This window comes from Theropithecus gelada, chromosome 11, assembly GCF_003255815.1.
Source record: "Theropithecus gelada isolate Dixy chromosome 11, Tgel_1.0, whole genome shotgun sequence".
NCBI classification, from domain to species: domain Eukaryota; kingdom Metazoa; phylum Chordata; class Mammalia; order Primates; family Cercopithecidae; genus Theropithecus; species Theropithecus gelada.
In genome coordinates, this window is record NC_037679.1 from 52,985,201 (window position 1) to 53,009,802 (window position 24,602).

General features: G+C 39.5%; 1 protein-coding gene and 1 long non-coding RNA gene across 8 annotated transcripts in view; one reads left to right on the forward strand and one right to left on the reverse strand.

The window, feature by feature from the left end:
• LOC112635458 overlaps positions 1-9,489 on the reverse strand; it is a 32,078-nt gene extending 22,589 nt beyond the window's left edge. The window contains exons 1-2 of the long non-coding RNA XR_003121918.1: positions 9,365-9,489; positions 6,917-7,086 (exon numbers count right to left, since the gene is read on the reverse strand). This is a non-coding gene — a long non-coding RNA (uncharacterized LOC112635458). The remainder of the gene's footprint in view (positions 1-6,916; positions 7,087-9,364) is intronic.
• The window catches only part of CRADD (CASP2 and RIPK1 domain containing adaptor with death domain), a 386,414-nt gene that overhangs the window by 55,646 nt on the left and 306,166 nt on the right, over positions 1-24,602 (forward strand). Inside the window, exon 3 of one of the 7 annotated variants that reach the window (XM_025403600.1) lies at positions 10,070-10,306. The exons of the other annotated variants lie outside the window; for them this stretch is intronic. Coding sequence (XP_025259385.1) covers positions 10,070-10,119 — 50 coding nt within the window. The 3' untranslated portion in view covers positions 10,120-10,306. Of the gene's footprint in view, positions 1-10,069; positions 10,307-24,602 lie in introns of those variants that run through there. 7 annotated transcript variants of the gene reach the window in all.

A 24,602-nucleotide genomic window follows, 5' to 3' on the forward strand; every position in this document is an offset into this window, starting at 1 on the left:
AAAAAAAAAAAAAAAAAAAAAAAAAAGAAAAAATTGTAGCCTGAAGCATGGATGCAAAAATCATTAATATATTAACAAATGGAATCCAGCAAAACAGAAAAAGGATAATATATCATTACCAAATGGGGTTCATCCTGGACGTGCAAGATTGGTTTAGCATTTGAAAATCAATGTAATTTATTGCATTAATGGAAAAAAAGAAAATAAGAGCATAGCTACAACAGGAATTCTAGAAGCAGGCTTGAGCGTACATGGAAACCTAGTACAGGTTCACAATCCTTTATCTGAAATGTTTGGGGCCAGTTATATTTCAAAATTTAGAGTTTTTAGCAGTGTCTCATAATCAAATTCATGTAAATTTCCACAGCAGAACAGATTAATACGGACACTAAATGGGATGATAAAAACCAGAAGTAGCCTCACATTAGCTCAGGTCAATTTTTACCACCAAATGAATTTAAGCACCAAACTGCAAAAAACCAAAGACTCTGTTTTCAGAGCTTTATGAGTTCAGAATTTCAGGTTAGGAATTATCAACTCTTTAATGTCAAGGTGGCACATCAAGTCAGTGATGAGAAGATTTATAAAAGGTGTTGGGATTACATACTAGTCATTTAGAGGGAAAAAAAAGGATAAAGTTAAATTCCTACTTAATAGCAATATTGTTTATGTTTAAAGATTTTATGTTAAAAAACTAAATAATCTATAAAAGCACAAAATATATACTTAATCTTTATAATCTCTTGGTAGTGGAGATCTTTGTAAGCATGATACCAATAGCAGAAACCAAACACATTTTAAAAAGAGATATTACAGCTAGCTGCAGTGGTTCATGCCTGTAATCGCAGCACTTTGGGAGGCTGAGGCTGGGGGATCACCTGAGGTCGGAAGTTTGAGACCAGCCTGACCAACATGGAGAAACCCCATGTCTACTAAAAATACAAAATTACCCAGGCATGGGGGCACATGTCTGTGATCCCAGCTACTCCGGAGGCTGAGGCAAGAGAATCGCTTGAACCTGGGAGGCAGAGATTGCAGTGAGCCGAGATCACGCCATTGCACTTCAGCCTGGGCAACAAGAGAGAGACTCCATCTCAAAAACAAAACAAAACAATAAAACAAAACAAAACAAAAAATCATCTTAGATTTAACTAAGCAAAAATTACAAAGAACACTATAAATAAGATTAAAAACTAATGTCAATGTGGAGAAAATGTTGGCTACATATATAGTGGCCAAAGAGTTATTGCCCATAGTTTATAGAGAGCTCTTACAGATTAATAAATAAGAGATGCATTCTCTATGACAAAATCAGACCAAAGATATGAAAAGATAATTTGCAAAAGAAGAAATACAAATGGCCGCCAAATTATTTACTACTACTATATCACTATCACTACTACTAGCAGCTACCATTTACTGTTTATCGTCTGCCAAGCACTGGGCTAATATCATATCTTGCTTAAGAAAATACTACGGGACAGGTGCAATTATTTACGTTGTTCTATGAGGACAGTCTAATTTAGGGAGCTAAAGCAGCTTATCCTAGATCATAACATTTAGCAGAACTGTTGCAGCCCAGGGCTGTCTGCCTCTGAAACTCTTGCTCTTCAGTATAACAGTGATCTACTGCTCCTATATATCATATTTGTATAAAAAGAAAATTCATTGAAAGCAACCAGAAGTTACCGTTTGTTTTGCCTATCAGATTGGCAACAGTTGAAAAGGAATATTCATAGCCAGGCAAGATCAGAGTGTGAAGCCTGCGCTCTCGTGTATTGCTCGTGGTAGTGTCAACTGCCATGAGTTTTCTGGAAGGCACTTTGGCAATATGTATTGAAAGCTACATCCTTTGATACAGTCTTTCTACTTCTAAGAATTTGTCTGAAAGGACTAGTTTGATAAGTGCTTATATGTAAACGGTGTTCATTTCAGTGTTATTTATGAAAGCAAACAGAAAGAAACTTGTCCATCAGTGAAAGATCAGTTAAATGAGTTATGAGAGAATTGAAGATGTAGAGCTATATTTATTATTTAAACACTGACCCTCATTTACTTTTTTTTTCCTAAATGGAGCTTCCCCCTGTCACTCTGGCTGGAGTACAGTGGCACAATCTCGGCTCACTGCAACCTCCGCCTCCCGGGTTCAATCAATTCTCCCACCTCAGCTTCCCAAGTAGCTTGAATTACAGGTGCACGCCACCACATCCAGCTAATTTTTATGTTTTCAGTAGAGACGGGGTTTCACCATGTTGACCAGGCTGGTCTCGAACTCCTGACCTCTCAACTGATCCACCTGCCTCGGCCTCCCAAAGTGCTGGGATTATAGGTGTGAGCCACTGCACCCGGCTGACTCTCATTTACTATTGGATGGAAAAATAAAACAAAATAAAACAAAGCATGTTGCAAAACAGTTTTGTGGTGCAACTGTATATTTGAAAAACTCCAAGTCATATACACGTATGCCAAGAAAAAAGTCTGGGGAGGCTGTGAAACACAGTATTGACCGTGGTATAATTATTAGTGTTTTATTTTTTTTCTTCATATTTTCCTGCAGTATTTATTGGTTTATTTTTGCTCTATACATAGACTCCAGTTGAAAAAAGCATTTAAAAATACATACTATAATTTTCTCAGACTGATAGAACATCTCAACTTGAAGATTAAGCACAGAACTTTGGGATGTTCATCCAGGTCTGTATATTTGCTTTTGTTAGGGAGTATGTAGGTACTTCCTGTACTTATATTTTACTTTTTGAAAGTTGACACAGGCATATGTTCACACATACATTATTTCCCACATGTTACTCCAAGAATTTCTAGACTTCTATTTCACTGACTGTGTTTAAAGTAATAGTTTGCCAGCGACTTGGTTTACACATCCAATCAGTGTGAAAGTTATGTGAGTAGACTTCTCCATAGATACAAGGAAGTCCTCTTTGCCCAATCAGTAGATCAAGAAGGCGAACACCTTCTTAATTACAAATGAAGTTTTAAAAATTTGGCTTAACAAATATAGCTATATAGCTTAACAAATATAGCTAAGGAGACCTGCCTGAGGATTCTTCTGGTTTAGAAAAGAATTATTTCTGATAGGGAGACAATCATGTTGGGCATATCTTAAAATGCTTGATATAACCTTCAAAATGTATTATGAAACAGTGAAATCTGGCCGGGCACGGTGGCTCACGCCTGTAATCCCAGCACTTTGGGAGGCCAAGGTGGACAGATCACCTGAGGTCGGGAGTTCGAGACCAGACTGACCAGAATGGAGAAACCCCATCTCTACTAAAAATATAAAATTAGCCGGGCATGGTGATGGGTGCCTGTAATCCCAAATACTCGGGAGGCTGAGTCAGGAGAGTCACTTGAACCCAGGAAGCGGAGGTTGTGGTGAGCCGAGATTGCGCCATTGCACTCCAGCCTGGGCGACAAGAGTGAAATTCCATTTCAAAAAACAAAAACAAAAACAAAAACAAAAACCAGTGAAATCTAGTATTTTATATGACATGAGCAATTTGCACATTGATTTTGAACATTATCCTGACCATCAAAGAACATTATTTAATAAGAATTGTGGACTAAGTAACTTTAATGTGCATTTTCATAGCATCTCTAAAGATTTGGATGCAGAGATATGAGCTCCATTTGATTGAACTGGTAGTTTTAGAAACAGATTTTCAAATTACTTACCAAATGTAAAAGGAAAACACTTGTATTGAAAACACTGCTTGCAGATCGCTCTAAAGGCCATTTGGGACAACAGAACAAGGCGACATCTCAGAGAAAATGGTTAGTAATGGGCTCTTAGAGATGGTGTCTTAATGCAGTAGTTATTTGGAATTATCTTTAAAATGGTTTGTTGACCCTGTTCTTCTGTTTTGACATTCTCCTTTGAAGGCATGCAAGTTATACTGATGGTATTTGAATAGTGGGACTCTTGTGTAGCAGTTTAAGAGGGTGCATTTTAGAGTCAGACAGACCTGGGTTAAAATCCAGGCTCTACCACTTAGTCGTTTTTTGAGCTTTGGCAAGTCACTCTAGTCTCTCTAAGCTTTAGTTTCTTCATTTCAAAAGTACAGACCTGACAGAGTTGTTGAGAGGATTAAATGAAATAATTTTTGTAAAGAGCATAACAGTGCCTGGCACATATTGAATGTTCAGTAAGTGGTTGCTCTTTTTATCATAAGTAGTCTGATTTCTTTTGGAAGATTTTTGCAATAATATGTAGTGTAATGAAAAGAATGCACACTGTGTTGTCTAATAGACCCAGATTTGAACACTGGTTCTGCCCTTAACAACCTCCTAACCTTGGGCAAATCATTCTGCTCTGTGCCTCAATTTTCTTCCCCAAGAAATGGAGTCATAATGCTGACGTTGTTGGAGGTTGTAAGGATTTGAAGTGATATAGGCTAAGTGTCAAACTCTATGCCTGGAGGAAAGTCAGTATTCAACAAATGGTTACTATCATTATTGTTATAAAGCTAATAAATATCAAAGAACATCTTAAGGCTTTTAATATTTTCCCTTTTCTCTTTTTTATCTTTAGTTGTAATTCTTTAAGGAATTGGGCACACATAGCTAAGACTGTGCAATGTAAGAAAAGTGTTAATAAGTTATATAAAAATGTATTATAATACTACATTTGGTAAATAAAGAATAAGAATCTGTAGGTAGGGATTATATGAGTGGAGAAGGATGTGTACTTAGGGCTTGGCTTTGGGGTGTGTATCAGAGACTAGTATATGAGGAAGAAGAAGCAGGAAAAGGCAGTGTTTCATTTCTCACAATCACCCCTCTCACCAGCGACATTGAAGAGGTGATGTCATGGGCCTCTGACGCTGTGCTTGCCCCTATCACCCAGCCATCTGTAATAGCTGCTGGAGGTGCCCAGCGTGCCAGCACTGAAGGAAGGCCTGGCTGCTTGGCAAGCATTGGTGACGCTGTGACATCGAGTTCCTGGGAGGCTGCCTGCTCAGGTGGACTGCTACATGCTGTATGTCTTGCTTCATATTTGCACCGTATGGTGCTTGATGTGATTTATTCATCCATTCATCTATCCTTTTTTTTTTTTTTTTTTTTTTTTTGAGACAGGGTCTCACTCTGTTACCCAGGCTAGACTGCAGTGGTGATCAAGGCCTCCTGGAGTCTCAACCTCCCAGGCTCAATCGATCCTACACCGCAGCCTCCTGAGAAGCTGTGACTATAGGCATGCACTACCACACCCTGCTAATTTTTTATATTTTTTGTAGAGACAGGGTTTCGCCATGTTACCCAGGCTGGTCTCAAACTCCTGGGCTCAGGCCATCTGTCCACCTCAGCCTCTCAATGTGCTCAGAGTACAGCCATGAGCCACCTGCCTGGCACATATTAAATGTGGCACATATTAAAATGCTTTTTTCCCTTCCTCCCTCCTTCTCTTCCTTTCTTTTTTCCCTTCATCTCTTCTTCCCTCACTTTCTTATATCCAGCCATCCATCTGTTCATCAATCCATCCATCCGTCCATCCATCCATCCCATCCATCCCATCCATCCATCCATCCATCCATCCATCCATCTTCTAGGTCCTAGGTATAGTAGTGAACAAAACAGTCAAAGTCCCTTCCCTCAAGGAGCTTACATTTTAGAGATTCAAAGCATTTTCAAGTGTGTTATTTCATTTGCTTTTTAAAACAAGTATGTGAAGTTTGAATTTTTTAGTATTTTCATTTGCTAGATGAGGAAACAAAAATATTTTGAGATTAAATAACCTACCCAGGATAACAGTGCGATGAATAAAACCCATTATTTTTAATTTAGAACTCTTTTATATATACCACTTTTTGTATCCTAAACAAGTTTCTCATCAATGAAACATATTTTCACGCTGTGTTTTTCTTAATACTTTAATCACAGGTAGCCAAGGGAATTTTAAAGAACATTAAATGCACTCAACTGAGCTGCTTTAACCTTTCAATATGTTCCCACTGCTCCTAGAATGAGATCTGAAACCCACTGCATCACTGGGCCAGTGCCTCCTTCACAACTCTGTGTCTGGGCCCTGTCCCTCGTATTGCCTATCTTCTGCAAATGCTAGCCTTCTTTCCTGACCTCAGAGGCATTGTGTTCCTTCCAGCTTCAGCCCTTTGCATGCACTGTTCCCTCAGCTTGGAATCCTCTCTGTTTCCCTTTTTGTCCCTCTTCCCCCTATCTTCACCAAGCCAATCCCACTCAACTCACAGATCTCAGCTTTCATGCCACTTCCTAGGGGAGGCCTTTCTCATCGCCCTGCCAAGGTCAGGTCCCTGTACCATATGTGCTTTCTCATGGCACCCTGTGGTTTTCCTTCATGACTCACCTATCACAATCCAGGATTTTGTTGACTGCCTGCCTCCCCTTCCTGTAAAGGTTAGAGGGTAAGCTTCATGGGGGCAGAACGCTAGTTATGTCATTTTCACCATTGTTTCCCTGGCTAGCACTGGGCCTCCTGTAGGCCCTCCAAAATATGCAAATAAATGAATGAACAAACACTGTGGCGGCATGGAAACCCAGAGCGGCACAAGCGAGTTCAAATGCTTATGGTTTGTTCCATCTCACTTCCCTCTAGGATGCGATTTTAGCAGTGTAGGCAGCTTACAAAATGGTGCAGGTTTCTCGTGTTTTTCTAATGTGTAAATAAAGAGAAAGTAACTATTAAGATATGGAAAGTTAGTAAAGTGGCAGCAAAAAGTGACAAGGGCTGGGGACCCAAATACAGAACCTAGGGAAAATAGAATAAACCAAGTTATTTGTTTTTATGTCTCTTTTCCATTAGACTGTGAGCAAGTTGAAGTCAAGTCCCAGAACTTATTTATGTTTATATCCTCAAAGAGACTATAGTGCCTGGTTCATAATAGCTGTGGAATAAAGTTGAATGAATGAATGATACACCTTTTACCTTTGAAGCTGACTTTCTCGTGTTCTTCATGCTGATACTAGAAATAGGAACAGTCAGTCAGGTACAGTGGCTCATGCCTGTACTCCCAGCACTTTGGGAGACCAACGTGAGAAGACTGCTTGAATCCAAGAGTTTGAGACCAGCCTGGGTGACAAAGTGAGACCCCATCTCTATGAAAAGAAAACCAAAAGAAATTGGAACAGTATTATTTATAGAAAAAATACTAGATCTAGAACCAGAGAGACCTAGGTTAAAACTGATTTAAAATGAGAATAATTATTCCTATCAAGTGGAGTTGTTGGGAGGGTGATACAGATGGTGTCTGTAAAGTGCATAGCAAGCCAGTTGTGGTGGCTCACGACTGTATTTTCATCTAGTAGGGGGCTGAGGTGGAAGGATCCCTTGAACCCTGGAGGCTGAGGTTGCAGTGAGCCGAGATCACGCCACTGCACTCCAGCCTGGGTGACAGAGGGAGACTCTGTCTCAAAAAGAAGTGCATAGCAATCACCGGGCACATCTAACAGCTTCTCAAAACATTTAAGCTCCCCTTTTTTTTTTGCCTCTTTCCCTTTGGTATAATTTTAGAAAGACTTTTGGGGAGCATGACATAGAAATCATTAAAAAAGAGCCTCACAGCAGAATTGTGACAATTGAGCTAGACTTGTATTTATGAAAGCAAGCATGATGCTGGGATGCTTAAATAACAGTATAGTACATTGCAAAGGGACTGGGGAATAATGTACCTATTATTCTTGTCCATGGTCAGCCTATTACTAGAAAACAGTGATCACATTGATTTCTTTTTTCTTTTTCTTTCTTTCTTTTTTCTTTTTCTTTTTTTTTTTTTTTTTTTTTGAGACTGTCTTGCTTGGTCGCCCAGGCTGGAGTACAGTGGCTCAATCTAGGCTCACTGCAAGCTCCGCCTCCTGGGTTCATGCCATTCTCCTGCCTCAGCCTCCTGAGCAGCTGGGACTACAGGGGCCCATCACCACACCCAGCTAATTTTTTGTAGTTTTAGTAGAGACAAGGTTTCACCGTGTTAGCCAGGATGGTTTTGATCTCCTGACCTTGTAATTCACCTGCCTCGGCCTCCCAAAGTGCTGGGATTACAGGCGTGAGCCACCACGCCCAGCTGACCACATTGATTTCTAAAGTCCTTACGTTCAAAACTTTCTGTGCTGACCACCATCATTTATGTTTTTCCCATCTCTACTTAAAAACATCAGCTAGTCCCAACTTTTCCTCTAGTTATTTCTTTTATTAGATTTATTCTGTTCTCCACAATAAAATCTACTATTCCCATCCATGCCAATTCAAGTAGTTATAATGGGTGAATATAGGGTGTGTTAAATGTTGATAAATCCACTGAGTTCCTTGAGCTCCACATTGGTGTCTTTTAGGATGTGACTAGGGGTAGGCTAAATATTTTCTAGTTTCTCAGCTCCTACCCATGGTCTAATTATGATATAGAGGCCAGAGAAGTGTCACCAGTTTTTCTTTCTCCTCTGAATGTAGAGCAAGAGCAAATGATTTCAGATGACAGCATGAGAAACTTAGGATCAACCACCAGCATCTATGTGAGTCTTGTACTAAGCTCATTCCAGTTAAAAACTGTAAGTCATTTCATAGCCATGTAAGTTTAGTTCTCTTTTATAGTACTTATTATGTGATATAAAATATGCAAGGCACTGGAGATACAAATACAATTAGTTCCTCAAGGAACTTTGAGTTGAGTAAGTGACACAGACATATGAGCAAACATGGTACTGTCTGGTGAGACCACATAGAGACATGTGCAAGGGGCAGAGGAGGCAGTGATGACTACTGGTCTGGGATAGTTGAGGGAAGGTGGCATAGGCTGCCTATTGAAGACTATTTTAGAGTTTGCTATGTGAACAAGGTTGCAGAGGGAATAGTGAAAAACAGGGAGATGTGGACTCACGTATTTTGTGCCGGGATGTCCAAGTACTTAGATATTACTATATTGCAAGTATGAAGAAGGCTTTTTTGAGATATGACAATGCCAAGGTAGGTTATGGACTCTCTTTGGAGTCCCCAAAATCAAAATAAAGCATTCACATCTGCTGAAGATAGCTTGAATGGTATTTTTGCTAAAGGCAGAGTCATATATTGTATGTGTCAGATAAAAGTCAATGTCTATTATATAAACATTGAGATTACATTAATTAATTTGAAAGAAAGGATTCAAACTTTGTACTAATCTGCATTTAGGGAACTAATCTGGTATGTGTTATTTTCAAATCACACAAATAAAGCAGTCTGTTGTATGGAACTCTGCTCCCTCTTAGTCAAACAAATGCCACCAGAAAAAGCAGTGCAAATTCAGTGTCACCTTTTCTCCACGGGATGGGGTGGTTTCTTTTGGAACAGAGAGAGTTTCCAGAGAATCAATATAGTACTCAGAAGAAAAATGGAGGGTGGCCTTACCTTTTCCACTCCGGGCTGCCTAAGGGTGAAATGGAACCTCGGATATTGTACACCTTTAAATTGTCCATGTTGCCTGTTTCATAGCCTTCCTGGGCCAGGGAGCTGGGTAGTTGGTTTATAGTTCTGAGAACCAGAGCAGGACTGCTGTGCTTGCAATTGCATGCTTTTTATGGAACAGGCAATGTTGTTTAGGGAATTTGGGCAGCTGGAACCTGCCACATTAGCAATTTGGACTGAGGAAGAATTTCAGGGTGATAAAATAAAGCTCATTATATAAGTTCATTTGGGTATTTAGGAGGCTGAGAAGGGAGAGGATGAGAGTATTCCGAAGGCAAGCAGGAGAGTTTCATAAACAGTTCCCTTTCTATTCAAGTTTACTGGAAGTGTTGAATTGAGCTAGGAGGATCACATGGCCCATTTTGCAAAGGGCAGTCATGTTCTGCTGTTTCTTAGCTGTTTTGTCAGTTGGAACAAAACAACAGCGCTGCTCATTTTTTGCAGGGTTAGAGGAAAAAGGAAGGGCTGACTGAAGAATGGGGTGGGGAGCTGGAGAAGAGAAGGGCCAAAAGTGTCAGACTGTGGGGACGAGGACCTGAAGGAGGCCCATGAGACCTCAGGCATGGGCCCTGGAACTCTGCCTTTTTGAAGCCTGTTGACAATCTCACCCTAATTTAACCTTTTGTGGAATTCTTCCATGAGGTACAGTTGCCAACGTCAGGCTTCCTAGAGAATTGAGCCTGCCCGCTCAGTTATGAAGTCTACACGGAAGAGCTGGCAGAGTGGGCCCCTTCATTGGGACTGCAGCAACACTGACTGAAGCAAAGCCCTCTCTTGGAAGAAACAAACAAACTCATTCCTCACACCTGCTTCACCCCACTCCCACCCCCACACCCTGCGCAACACGCCAGCCCTCAATAAAAACCAAAACTGATGTCATTGTAACCTTTGGTTATTCTTTTTTGTGCATAAAGTGTCAACCTCCTGTTTTATTCTCATAAATAATGGAAATCTTAACTTCATTTCAGAAAATCACAAAACATAACAGGGACCTGATTCAAACAGAATAAAAATAATTAGTAAGTCACAAACTCTGGCTAGAAAGAAAAAGAGAAAAGAGAGAGGGAAGGAGAAAGAAAGAAGGAAAGAGAGAGAGAGAGAGAAACGAGGAAAGGAAGGAAGGAAGAAAGTGAAAGAAGAAAGTCTTCTTGTTGGTGTTAAAATGTGTCTTTAAGGGGAAGCTTATTTAGGTTACTAGTGGTTTCTTTCTTCATCGTTTTAATTTCCATTAATAAAGTGTGACTTTGAAAGGATACAGGGAGTTTGGGAATAGAGAGTTTTGTTTATTTTTATGTATTTATTTTTCCCCTTCTCCCAGCAAAATACACAGGTATCTGACTATGTAGAGACACGAGCCCACCTATCCCGACTGACCTTGGCAGTGGTCAGGGGATAGGAGGAAGTGTAGTGCTGTGGGATGGGCACCAGCCCTGATGAAGAACTCGACTTTCTTTCCATCTCTCTCCTGCATCCAAATGTTGAGGAGACTTTGAGTAGTAGTTAGTGTAGCCTCTTCTCCTTTTAAAAATGTGCACCCTGTTTATTTCCAATACAGATATGAGGTTGGTACCTACTAATCTTAGCAGGATATATATATATCGAGAGTATATAACATATTATTTAAAAACCAATGTATTATTGAGGTTTTATTAAATTATCCTATTTTCAAGCTATGCTGATGGGTTAAATTTGCCTAAACTCCTGAGATTTAGATTCTCCCTTATTGGCATTAGAGGATTTCCTAAAAAAAAAAAAAAAAAGCTATTAAGATTAAATATCATAAAAATTTTTCTAGGAAAATATAATCAAAAGCATAAAGGCTGTCTGTCTCCTACAGTTAGTGGCTTCGATTTTCTTGGTTCTCAGAGCTATGACAATGTCACTGGATTTCAAGAATTCAAAAAGACAAAAAGAAAACTCATAATTTTGAACTGGGGAAAGGGAAAGATCTTGGATGTAGTCTTCTGTTTTAAAAATAGTCATTCTCATCTTAAAATAGGAAAAAAAATCATTTTTCATTTATCAAAGGAAAGAACCCAGTCTGTACTTTCAAATTAATACAAAGACCAATATTTTATAGGGAGAACATTAATAATCATTGTGGAGCCCATTAATCACAATTCTGCTTTTGATTTATTGTAAATATGCCTTCCATTTTCTTCCTCATTACCAATCACCTTCTTTAATTATAAGAGGGCTTTCATTAAAACTTTTGAATCATTTATTTTGGAGCACCTAACATTAGTAGACATTTATTGATTTTTATAGCATAAAATACAAATGTTTTTATTTTAGAAAACATAATAAACTAAAACTTTACTGGAGGAGTTTGGCTAAAGATTCAAAAATACATAGAAGTAAAAATATATTTAAAACTGCACAGTTTTTACAACAGCATGTATGGCATTTGGATTCAGAATTTTAACTAGTAGTAACCTCATATATTTAGTAATGAATTTTAAAATAGAAAAAAATCTGCCAAAACAGACCAGTTGTTTACTAGCTATTTAACTTTGATGAGCTGAAATTAGATAGTGAGGCAGAATAATTAGAACAACTTTTTTTCTCAACATCTAAATATTTCTCGTTTTCATTAACATTTCAGTTAAGTTTGAAGAAATTCCAAAAATGAGATTCTCATTAACTAAAAGGAATTTTAAGGGTTATAAGCCATCCACATTTTTCTATGACCTTAAGACTTTTTTTCGAAAAACAGTTTTGGAGGAGGATTGTCAGATTTGTTAATCTTCCTTAATGTGGTTTACCTAAGGTTTTGTTTTTTAATTTAAAAAAATTTAAGCTATCTTCGTGATTTTTGTCATCATTTTTATTTGTTGCCATGATTAATATATGGAAATCAGATATATGGAAATCAGATAAATTGGATTATGTTTCTGTGAAAGCCATATTCTTAACATCAATGCCTATCTAAAAAATATAGGAGTCACACTTGATCATTCAGAATCATTTTGAAATTCTCTGGTAATTTTTTAAAAAGCCAGCATTGACTAGTATTATGTGGCTAGTTATATTTATTACAGCAATCTAGTTATTGTTTGTGTAACTATCGTTTTTTTCTAATAGAAATAAAATGTCTATTTGCAGTGTAAAAAGAAGTATGTATATTTGATAATTTTGTTGTAGAAAATACTTAATACCTGTTAAAAGCTGTTTGACTTTCAGTTTTAAAACAGCTGTGTAGTTTGGTGAGTCCTGCAGATTCCGGCTTTCTCTGTGGCCTTTGAGCCAAGTAATTTTTTGCAACATTTTCCTTTGCTTTCTTATAAACACTCAAAAGTTGTACTTGCTTTTCTTGAAGGCCAACTATTAAGTTAGAAAGCACCAAAGGTGTTATGAAATTGCCTTTTATTTTTTCGTACATCAGGGAGGAATGATAGATTTTGTGTATCTCTTGTGAGTCGTTAGAACAGAAATATTCAGGGCTGCTAACTCCCGTAGCTGTATACTCACCCTTATTACAGATGCAATGATTTTGTCTGACTGCATTGCTTTAAGATGAGTTTTATTGCTTTCATGCTAAGGCAAGGATATTTAATTTTATTTTTGTTTAGAGTATCTTGTTGTAATATACTTATCCCCCATCTGGTGCTCTTAAATTTGGGTTAAGCATAGAATCCTATTAGGACTGTAGGTTATTGTCCAGTTTACTAGAAAGCTTGACACATAAATTAGCGACTAAGGATTATAGAGTCCTTTCATAAAGGTTATCATGGAAAAAAAGTTAAAGTGTCAAAGAAGATGCTACTCCAGTAAAAACGATTTCCTCTGTAAAATCCTGATACCTCATAGGAAGCTTTGGGTCTTGTTCTCAGCTACCAAAATTCTAAAATATGAAAGTTAACATGACATGAAAGTGGAATACAGTCTGTGCTGAAGACCCACTGTTCAAGGTGTGTGGTTATTAATCTGGGTTTGAATTTACAAATTACATGGTCTGATTAATTTGCAGATAGGGTCGGTGGAGGTTAGACCACGGGCTTTAGAACAAAGAGGCTGATAAAATATTACTCACAAGCCTTTCTGCTTGTTTGTGACTCTCTGGAAATGCCATTAGATAGTTCTCATAGCTATGGTCAAAATAAGTAGGCTTAGAAATAAAAGACATTTTCTCCCCTGTAAAAGGAGGCGGCCGGCCCCCTAGAAGAGCTCTTTCTAGGCTCTTCCCAGAGAGAGGAACCTCTGCTTCTGAACCCTTAGTGCTCATTCTGTGCTCTACCGCGTCTCCTCTACACGCCATGATCATTGTTATCTGATTTGCTAGCCATTGTTATGGAAAGTTCTCTTGTAATGCAAAACACCCAGCCACGGGTCCTTGCTAATGTCAGCAACCCAAAGGCGCTCTTCAAACCACCTCGAAAAGAAAAATCCTTTAAAAGATGTCAAACTCTGCTTTCATGTTAGCCCAAAATGAAGTTCCCGAGCAGCATCTGGCCGAGCAGGGTAATTCAAGCTATTTTAATGCAAAGATTTTCCAAGAAGGCAGGAAGCCGTCAAGGAGAAGGCTTTCAGGCATCTGCTGTTTCGTTTCCAGATCCCTTGTGTTAATTTAATGTTTCTAGGGAACCCGGCTCTTTCTTTTTTCTCGGAATCCCTGCTCTAGGAACTGGTGAATGCGGGGGCGCTGTGGGAGCCGCAGATAAGCCAGCGCTTGGCCGGGCACCCGCAGGCTGCGCAGCGGGGCAGGGAGGCGCGCGGCTGCCTCTGCGGGCCCAGCTGCCCGACCCAGCGCGGGGAGGGGGTGCCGACTGCGGGGTGGGGCGGGGGGGCGCCTGCAAGACCTGTTTATTTGCATTTGTCCAATTTGGCCCAAGTGAAAGGTAAATACGGAGCGATCAACTTGTCCTCCAGCAAAACCAGGGAAACTCAGCTCAATCTCCAGGAAACAAACCCAACCCAAACCTGAGTGAAACGTAAATCTTGCATAAACAAACACTTGCATTTGCTTCTGGGAAGGAACACTGGAGAAATGGGCATTCCTTCCGACTGCCCGCTGCCCACTGTCGGTAAAAAATGAGCGATCGCAGGTTGCCGGCAATTTCTTCTTGTGTCCCGAGCCGTTCCGCAGATCTTGTTTTGAAGGGGCGAACCATTCGGGTAGACTCAGGTGTTCGTGCGGCTGCAGATCCTGAACAGGTTGTGCGCTGGGTCCTTCCTCATCAGGGCGGGGGTCAGGCCGCCCTCCCATTCTCATCTTCCGCCCCAGACCAGAGGCTACACCAAACTTCACTTTTGAAAAGAAATCTTGCAGAATTAAAAATAAGTATCTGTCCTTTAAAATAGTTTCGTTTTAGTATTTTGCATATTTCTGCTTAGGAACTTGTAATGCTAATTATGTTGCTATGACAATTGTCCTGCATACCTAATATTAAACTTAATGAATTAATGTGGCCTATAGAATAATAGTAACTTGACTAGTACTCCGATAATGCCAGTATTCCCTGTGTTACTAAGTAAATGGAATCAGAATTTTGGAGTTAGAATATAGAGGTTTTTTTAGGCCAATTTTTCTATGGGATTCTAAGAATCTTTTTATAACATTTCTGCTTTTTGAAGCAGTCCATACCATTGCTGGAGAGTTGTAATTATCAGGATATTATTTCTTTTTTTTTTCTTTTTCTTTCCTTTTTTTTTTTTTTTTTGTTTGTTTGTTTGTTTGAGACAGGGTCTTGCTCTGTCATCCAGGCCGGAGTGCTCTGTCATCCAGGCCGGAGTGCAGTGGGGCCATCTCAGTTCACTGCAACCATCACCTCCTAGGCTTAAGCGATCCTCCCACTTCAGCCTCCACAGTAGCTGCGACCACAGGCCCTCGTCACCGCCTGGTTAATTTTTGTATTTTTTAGTAGAGATTTGGTTTTGCTATGCTGCCCAGGCTGGTCTCGAATAGAATGTTATTTCCTGTAGTAAGCTGAATTCCCCGTGTAATTATTATTACTGTCCCTTCAATAATAAAAAGCCTAAAGTTATTCTTATTCATATATTTTAGTGAGAGTGGTGCATGCTTGAAGACCATGATGAGTGTTCTCTTCTTATATTCAGGGCAACTATAATCACATACTGGGCTCCAGATCCTTGCTTTATGCATCTTCTTTTGAATTGTTTAGAAACAACAGCAAAATTTCCAATTTCAAGGTAGTGCTTGAAATTGTGCAATAAAATGTTATGTTAGCCACATTTTTTTTTTTAATTTAAAAAATTCCTTTGATTATTTCACACATATCCTGTTCTCTGTTATGGTAGTTTTGTTTTCTATTTTGTTTTATTTTTAGTTTCTATGTAATTTATTGTGCTTTAGCTGAAATCACTAAATAAAGATAAATGAGTTTAACAGACTCTTATGTGCTCATTTTTGGTTATTTTTCGCTTCACCCCTTGTATTCATTTTCTATTACGGGCGCAACATATTACCACAAATGTAGTGGCTTACCATATCCATTTATTTTCTCATCATTTCTGTGGGTCAGAAGCTTGGCACAGGGTGGTTCTCCTGGCTTCTGTGCCCAGGGCCTTCACAAGGCTGAAGTAAAGAGAGCAGCAGGCCTGGACTTGTACCTGTAGGCCTTCCGGGGAGAATCCACTTTCGGGCTCATTGGCAGAATTTAGTTCCATGGGGTAGTTGTATTGGGGGCCCAGTTTCCTTTCTTGGAGAGCACTAACTGCTGGCTGTTAGCCCAGGGTCTTCTAGAGGCTGCCCATCTACATCTTCAAAGGCAGCCACAGTGTGTGGAATTTGCTTTAGATTTCCCTGCCTTCCCCTAATGCATTTCTCTTCTACTTTTAAAGGACATATGATTAGACTGGCCCAACTGGATAATCCAGGCTAATCTTGCTAGTCAACTGATTAGTAACCTTTATCACACTTGCATTGTCCCTTCATAGCAGTACCTACTTAAGTGCATGATTGAATAACTGGGTAATGGGACTTCTCGGGAGAGATCTTTGGCATTCTGCTTACCATACCCCTCTGGGTACCACTTTGTTGTCATGGTAACATCATAAGCAACCATTTAAAAGAGATTTTAAGCATCTTAATTTTGAAAATTTTGCAAGGTAAAATTAAATCCAAGTAACATCAAATATTACTTATACATAATTCTAGAGGTTTAATAAAAACAATAAACATTCACCATAAGTAGTTGTTGCTTTTTAAACTCAAACTTTTTCTACCTTGCAAAATCTTCCCTGATTTTCTTGTTTTGTTTTTGGTATCATAATAGATCAGTTTCCAGTACCACCACTATATAAAATAAAAATAATAATTGCAGTTTAAAAAGAATGGTTTTCCTCTGCACTCTAGTTTTATCCATGGAAAGTTTTTGGTATATTCAAATATAATTCTGTTAGATTCCAATTTTGGGTAAGAAACTGGGTTCCCTGACCTAGCTGCCATTTATTCATATCTAAAATGTACTTGAATTTGCAACTTCCAAGTTGGGCACATGTAAACCCCCTCTTCACTTCTTTTTTTTTTTTTTTTTTTTTTTGAGACGGAGTCTTGCTCTGCCGCCCAGGCTGGAGTACAGTGGCCGGATCTCAGCTCACTGCAAGCTCCGCCTCCCGGGTTCACGCCATTCTCCTGCCTCAGCCTCCCGAGTAGCTGGGACTACAGGCGCCCGCCACCTCGCCCGGCTAGTTTTTTTTTTTGTATTTTTAGTAGAGACGGGGTTTCACCGTGTTAGCCAGGATGGTCTCGATCTCCTGACCTCGTGATCCGCCCATCTCGGCCTCCCAAAGTGCTGGGATTACAGGCTTGAGCCACCGCGCCCGGCCCCCTCTTCACTTCTTACAGAGCTGCATAGTTCTTAAAGGTTGTTGTGGTGAGGGGAGGGCACACTTGCTTATATGTCCAAATTTACTGTTTATGGATCTCGATTACTGTTTTCTACTTAAATTCTAATTTTTCTCGTTCATTAATTTTAACTGGACAACTATTCAGAAGTATGAATTACATATGGGCAAATTCTAGTGCTTTGAAATTACTGGAAAAAAAATAAATGGATGACCAACAGATGCAAGGAACAGAAAATGTTTAGCTTTTAGGGGAGTTTTATGAATACTCTTTTGGACTTCCCCACTTCCTTTTAGTGACTCTAATGTCTTCCAGTAACTCTAGCAAGTAGGAGGCCCAGGGAGAGAAGTGGGGATCTCACAGTCTCATACTAGGAAGCTGTGCTATGGGGAAGTGACTGGTGGTCTGGTGATGTGAGGTAGAGGCATAGGTAGCAGGTATGTTGACACTTGAAACCAGTACTTCCCTCAGCCCTTGCAGTGAATGTGATAATCCAGTCTCAGCCATATATCTCAGGTGACTCTATATCTGAAATGTGCAACGTAGGTAAGGTACTTCTGTTGTTTCTCCTAATTTGTGATTATTTTCATATAATGAATGATGGTCATGGGCATTTTGGTATAGAAGGTTTTAATTATGGCTCAGTATTTGTGTAATTAACCAAGTGGAATGATTTAGAGTTCTGATATGACTGAAGTCTTTACAGCTGGAAGTAAATGGATCCATGCCAGTACATTATTAAGTATACAATTACTTATTTGCCTATTTATTCCTTCTCTGCCTTATTACAAAAAGATATTGAGGAAATTTACACACATACACACACTATTACCACCACCACCACCACCATCACCTAAAATGAAGAGATGAAATTAAGGTAAAGGGAAAATAAGTCTAGGAGAAAAACAACCATTCTAGGATGAATAGGATTAGGGCAAAGAACATGTAATATAAAATTCTGTATGGGGCTAGAGCTAGGCTGTAAATTTGGCTCTGGACTTTCTAGCAGCCAAAACAAAATGAGAGAAAATTAATGAGCTACAAGATTCATCATATTCATAAAATGATTAAAGAAGATTGGGATTTTCCCTTGAACCCATCTTGTTTGAAGGGGTGGCATTTGATACTGTCCTCGTGCTAGAAAGGTTAACTTTGAGTTGCAATAAAAATCATAAAAACTTAACTTTGGCAGAAACATAAATGAACAGTATGACAGAATGGAAGCAGTTCGTAGGATTTCTAATATTACCTCTGTTTTCCTCTGTCCACGTTCTAATATTCCAATATCCTCCTCAGCACACAGAGAGGTCCAAGAAGATTGGCCATTCTTTTCGGAAGTTGGACTTCCCTGAAGATTATGTGGGAATGGGAAGTGGAACCTGATAATTTTTTTGCAGAATGAAAACCTTTTATCATGAAGAATTTTTCTTTATTGCATACTTTTATACAGTTAGATCCCAACCCAGGAATTAGTGGTATTCCAAAAGTTCCTTTTTAAGTTGCTTGTTTGAAATTAAGAATGTATTTCCCCCCAAAAATGATGTTGGCTACAATCTAATTTCAGACTTGCGATGAACCCAAGGTTCAAAGAGGTTAAATCTGAATAAATACAGTTCTACAATTCTGTATTCAAAACCATTGAGACCAGATTTTGCTGAATTTGGATTTTTTTTTTTAAAGTAGGATAATATTGTGCATGTACCAGTTATTATATAGCACGGCAGTGTGGTCTGGAACAGGATCCTATAATCAAGCACATTAATATTTCTGCAGTGAAACTGATGAATATTCACATGCAGTGGGATAAATAAAAACTATAAATACAGCCTCATGTCAGTTCAGGTCAGGTTTGTCACCAAATGAATTCAGGCCAAATGAGTTCAGGTCAGGTCAGATTTTGCTGCCAAATGAGTTATAAAAAAAGAATGGTTTTTACCACTTTTGGGGTTTCAGATTAGTGGATCTTTATTACACTTTTTTTTTTTAAATAAAAAGCCACTAGTATTATAAACTTTAGCCACAATGTAATGTTATTTTATGGAAAAATGTATTGAATTCCTATTAAAGAAGCCAATAAGTCATTGCTCTATTGCAGCTCTGTAGCAAAAATGGAGTGTTTCCATCAGGCTGGAGTCAGAGCAGAAAAGGACCTCCTCTGTAACCCAGGAGAGAGAGGGCTCTTGTCACACAGGTGCTGGTGATAGTATTGGGAGACCTAGGGCTGGGAACTGGGGAGGGGCATGAGACGGGGAGAGGGGAAAGCAAGGGTGAGTATTATTCTTTCCTTCTCCCTTATTCATTTCCCTACTTTTTCTCTTTTTTCCTTCCTCTTAATTTTTCTTTTCTTTCTTCCTTTCTTTCCTTTTCTTCCTTTCCTTCCTTTCCTTTCTTTTCTTTCTTTCTTCTCTTGCTCTGTTGCCCAGGCTGGAGTGCAGTGGCGCGATCTCAGCTCACCACAACCTCTGCCTCCCCACCTCTCGGGTTCAAGTGATTCTCCTGCCTCAGCCTCCTGCGTAGCTGGGCCTACGGGAATGCACCACAATGCTGGCTAATTTTTGTATTTTTAGTAGAGACGGGGTTTCACTATGTTGGCCAGGTTGGTCTCGAACTCCCGACCTCATGATTTGCCTGCCTTGGCCTCCCAAAGTTCTGGGATTACAGCCGTGAGCCACCGTACCTGGCCTAATTTTTCCTTTCCTTCTAATGCTAGGGCAAGGAGCATGGCAGTGGTGTCAGGTGGCGTTACGCTCCCCTCTTCTCCCACTCTTTCCTTCAAGCTACCTATAAAGACACTGGAGGGTGCTGAAATAATACAGCTTTTAATGGTAGTTAGACCATGGTCTCAGTCTTGGCTCTGTCTTCCAGCTGTGGGACCTTAGGTGGTTTGCTCAGCTTGTAAAGTGGAAAAAAAAATATATATATATATATATACACACACATACACACACACACACACACGAGATATACTTTATGTAATATATATCATATAGTAAGTATATGTTTATATACATTGGAGCTATGAATATATCTTTGATTGGCATCCCAGGATGATTGAGAAGATGCAGTACAGTGTTAGGTGATAGTCCCTCCCACAGAATGTGAGTTCAGTAAATGGTAATATCCTTCATCATTGTTTGTTGTCCCTCTCACACCTTCTGGAAATCTTTTCCTCATCTCCCTGAACTCTGGCTGAGAAGCAGGGAGCCACAGTGCAGCTGCAAAGGGGAGGGAACAAGCTTCTTTTTAGTTTTGTTTTGTTTTGTTTTGTTTGAGATGGAGTTTCACTCTTGTTGCCCAGGCTGGAGTGGAATGGCGCGATCTCAGCTCACCACAACGTCAGCCTCCTAAGTTCAAGCAATTCCCCTGCTTCAACCTCCCAAGTAGCTGGGATTACAGGCATGTGCTACTACACCAGGCTAATTTTGTATTTTTAGTAGAGACGAGATTTCTCTGTGTTGGTCAGGCTGGTCTCAAACTCCCAAACTCAGGTGATCCACCTGCTTCGGACTCCATAAGTGTTGGGATTACAGGCGTGAGCCACTGTACCCGGCCAGGAACAAGCTTCTTAAGCGTTGAGTATGGCAGGCATCCTGGGGAAGTGATCTGCAAAAGCATGAAGGCCCCAAGTGTGGGTGTTTGTATCTGGCCTGACCAAGGGATCCTGTCCCCCTTTGGGACCTGCTTTTAGCTTTGGTAAATCCTAAGACTTAGAGGTTTCTGGAAGAAAGACTAATCTGCAGTCTCTTCTGGGAGTTGATTGGAAACAGGTATCTTTGGGGCTTACCCAAAGCTGTTCACAGATGTGAGGGCTGATAGTGCCTTGCCTTATCCCATGGCCAGGTCCTAGCAGGAGTAGCAGTAAGCCCTCCAAGAAGCCACTAGAAGTTGCACAGCTATTCTAGGACTTTGACATGGGCCCTGGTTGGGGGTACTATAGCTCTTCATATTAACTGCATGCAACCTTTCAATAATATTAAGTGCGTAATGTCTGCCAGGCACTATTCTGGGGACATGATGGTTAATGACCTAGACAAGATCCCTGCTGTCATGGAAACAAATGAGGGAACTACGTTGGAAAATAGCAAGATGAGGGTGGATGGGTGGGTGAGGGCTGTCAGAGGAGGTGACAATTAAGCTGGCACCTAAAGGATGAACAAGAATTAGCCATGCCAGTAGCCTCCTAGCTAGAGAGGCCAGCAAGTCCAAAGGGCCAAGATGGGGAGGAGCTTGGTGTATTCTGGGACCTGCCAGAAAGTCATATTGTTGGAGCTTCATGAGCAAAGGGGAGAGGATCCAGGATTGAGCCAGACCTTGCTGAGCCTTGTAAGTGCTGGACAGGAGAATGGATTTTATTCAAACAAGAGTCTCCTGAAGGTTTTTGGGTTAGGGCAGGGACATAGTTTGCATAGAAGAGTCCACTTTGCCTCTCTAGTGGATGCCATGCAATACTAAAAACTGGCAGAGTGCTGGGCTTCTTCAGTGATACTCCAGCCTTCCCCTTGTTTTTAACTCAAATAGCAATAATTTTAATTCACTTTTCCCTCTTTATTTTTTAGGTTTTCTCTTCAAATCCAATTAACTATCATCATTAATGAAAGAATATGTGAGCAGTCATGTCTGTAGTATTGAGCAATTCTCCTGTTATCCGGTTTTTGCTTTCTATTATGGGTTTTATCTACTTATCTCCCAACACACCCATCATTTGCTGCCAGCATTGGCATGCTTTCTCTTTTAAGCTTTTCTCTTTTCCTTGCTGTTTCAGATTTGTGAAAGACTCTTTTTGTGTTTGTTCATTTATTTCATGTCCGTTAGGGGCATTTTCTCTTGTCTGTGCTGATTTGCTTTATACAACTTGGCTCAGTACAACAAACCTAACACAGCTCCTTGTACATAGTAGGTACTCAGGACATGTTTGTTACATGAATGAATAAACCTTTAGGGGCAAAATCTCCTGGGCTTTTGTGAAAAACACAAAAACTAATACATTATGTCCTGCCCTTAAGCAGACTACTATTTAAGCAGGGCTACTTTAGAACCTAAAGTCAGTGTTTGCAATAGAAGCCTAATAAAGGAAGAATGTAGAAATACTCAATGTAGAAAGGAGCTTTGGGCATATAAATCTGACTCCAGAACCTCAGATCCAGCCTCTATTCTGACTTTTAATAGGCTGGTTCTTCAGGGAAAGGGAAGTGTAGTTATCATGGACAACTGAATCGGGGCTTTACTGATACTAGGAAAAATGACCCGGAACTTGGTAATAACATGAAAGAATGGCCTTTCAGAGTCGTGGTAGAACATTGCTAACAAGACCTAAGGCTCATCTGATCCTGTAGAGGACATGACTTCATTTCAGAAGTTAACTTCAAGAAAATTGATATGATGTAAATGATTTCTGGCAGGTGGGAAAGATAAACTCTAAAGGTTTTGTTTTATTGTCATATAGAATATTCACATATTACATAAAAAATACATTTAAAAAAATTCTAAATTGCATACAAAAAAAACTACTTTTAGTATGTGATTTAGAATCTTATTCCAGTATTCTTTTCCTAAAACTGACTATATGTATCAGTTTCTTAGCCAATTTACTGTTTTCATTAATGAGGTATATGTCTTTGACATGCCCACTATATATTTGCATGTGGATTATATTTCTAACATTTTGAAAATTATATTTTGACATTCATATTCAGTAAAGTCTTTAGACATGAAAGTACATGTCATTATCCAAGTTACCTAATTATATCATACCATGTAATTTCTAAATGGACACATCACAGATGTCACAGTAAGGGGAATTATAGTATGATAGAGAGGTAAACATTTTACTTACAGAAAACCTGAACTTTAATTTTAAGAGGTTCTCAGAGGGACTCTGTCTTTGTAGAAGTTCGATAGAAACAATCTTAGTTAATTTTAGGCCAGCCTCAGGGAATGCTGTCACTGAACTGACCTGGTAACTTGCCCACGTCTACTATACTCTTTCTTGTATTGTGGAAAAAATAAAAAATGTAAACTTGAGAGACATTTCACAAATACAAATCTTGCTTCTTTTGCTTAAAAAAACTATGAACATAATTGTAGAAAAAAGTAGATTCTGGTTGTTTACCATAAAGAATTACTACTAGACCAATAGCAAAGGAAGTTACAAAGCACAGATGACGAAAATCTCTCCAGTCACATCGGGAAGTTCAGCCCTGGATGGTGTTTATTTTCTCAAAGATACTCTACCTACAGTGAGGGCAGTCTGTCACCAGCTGATGTCCTGTTGAGAGCCTCTTGATCTAAACAGGAGGTTCAGTCAATCACTATTAACTGAAACCTACATTAATATGTATTATTCCTCATTAAACATTATGAAAATGAAGATTAATACATGCTGTATTTTGAACAGATGACACATAAAGAGAAAAACTAAGGAAGCAAAACATTCATTTAGTACCTGTTGGTAAAAATTTCCCAATCACTGCTTAAACAAATCCTAGTACTGACCTCAATCAAGGTTTTAGTATAATACTTTAAATACTTGACTCTAAATCCTTTATCTTGGGCCAGGCATGGTGGCTTATGCCTGTAATCCCAGCACTTTGGGAGGCGGAGGCAGGCAGATCACTTGAGGTCAGGAGTTCGAAACCTGCCTGGCCAACATGATAAAACCCTGTCTCTGCTAAAAATACAAAAATTAGCCAGGGTGGTGGTGTGTGCCTGTAGTCCCAGCTACTCAGGAGACTGAGGCTGGAGAACCACTTGAACCCAGGAGAAGGAGCTGCAGTGAGCCAAGATCGTGCCACTGCATTCCAGCCTGGGTGACAGAGCAAGACTCTGTCTCAAAAACACAAACAAAAAATCCTTTATCTTTACTTTGCTCCTTTCAGGATAGCTCTGGAATTTGGATCTGCTTTCCAGAGCTTTATTCTCAACTGCCGGCAGTGTTTTCATACTGTAGTTACTTAAGGGTGCAGGTAGCTGGGCAGGCAAGTAACTACCTGCAGTGTACTTGAGAACCTTTGAAAGCATCTGTACTTGCCAAGGGTGGGGCATGATCATTCCCATTCCAGGGCTCTCATCCCCACAGAGCCCCAGAGGAGGGTAAAGCAGGGCTTTTGCTGAAGGTTTCCAGGTAGCATTCCAAAGTACATTAGCATAAAGGACTGGGGATGCTGACCATCTAGCTAACTCATGATTTGGAAACCCTTTGGTTCCACTTATATGTGGTTTACTAGTTCTGTTTTATGCCTGCTTTTTCAGCATCATTTTAAAAACATGATTTCAAATTTTATTTTAGGTTCAGGGGGTTACATGTGCAGGTTTGTTACCTGGATATATTCAGCATATATTCAGTATCATTTTTTTTTTTTTTTTTTTTTTGAGATG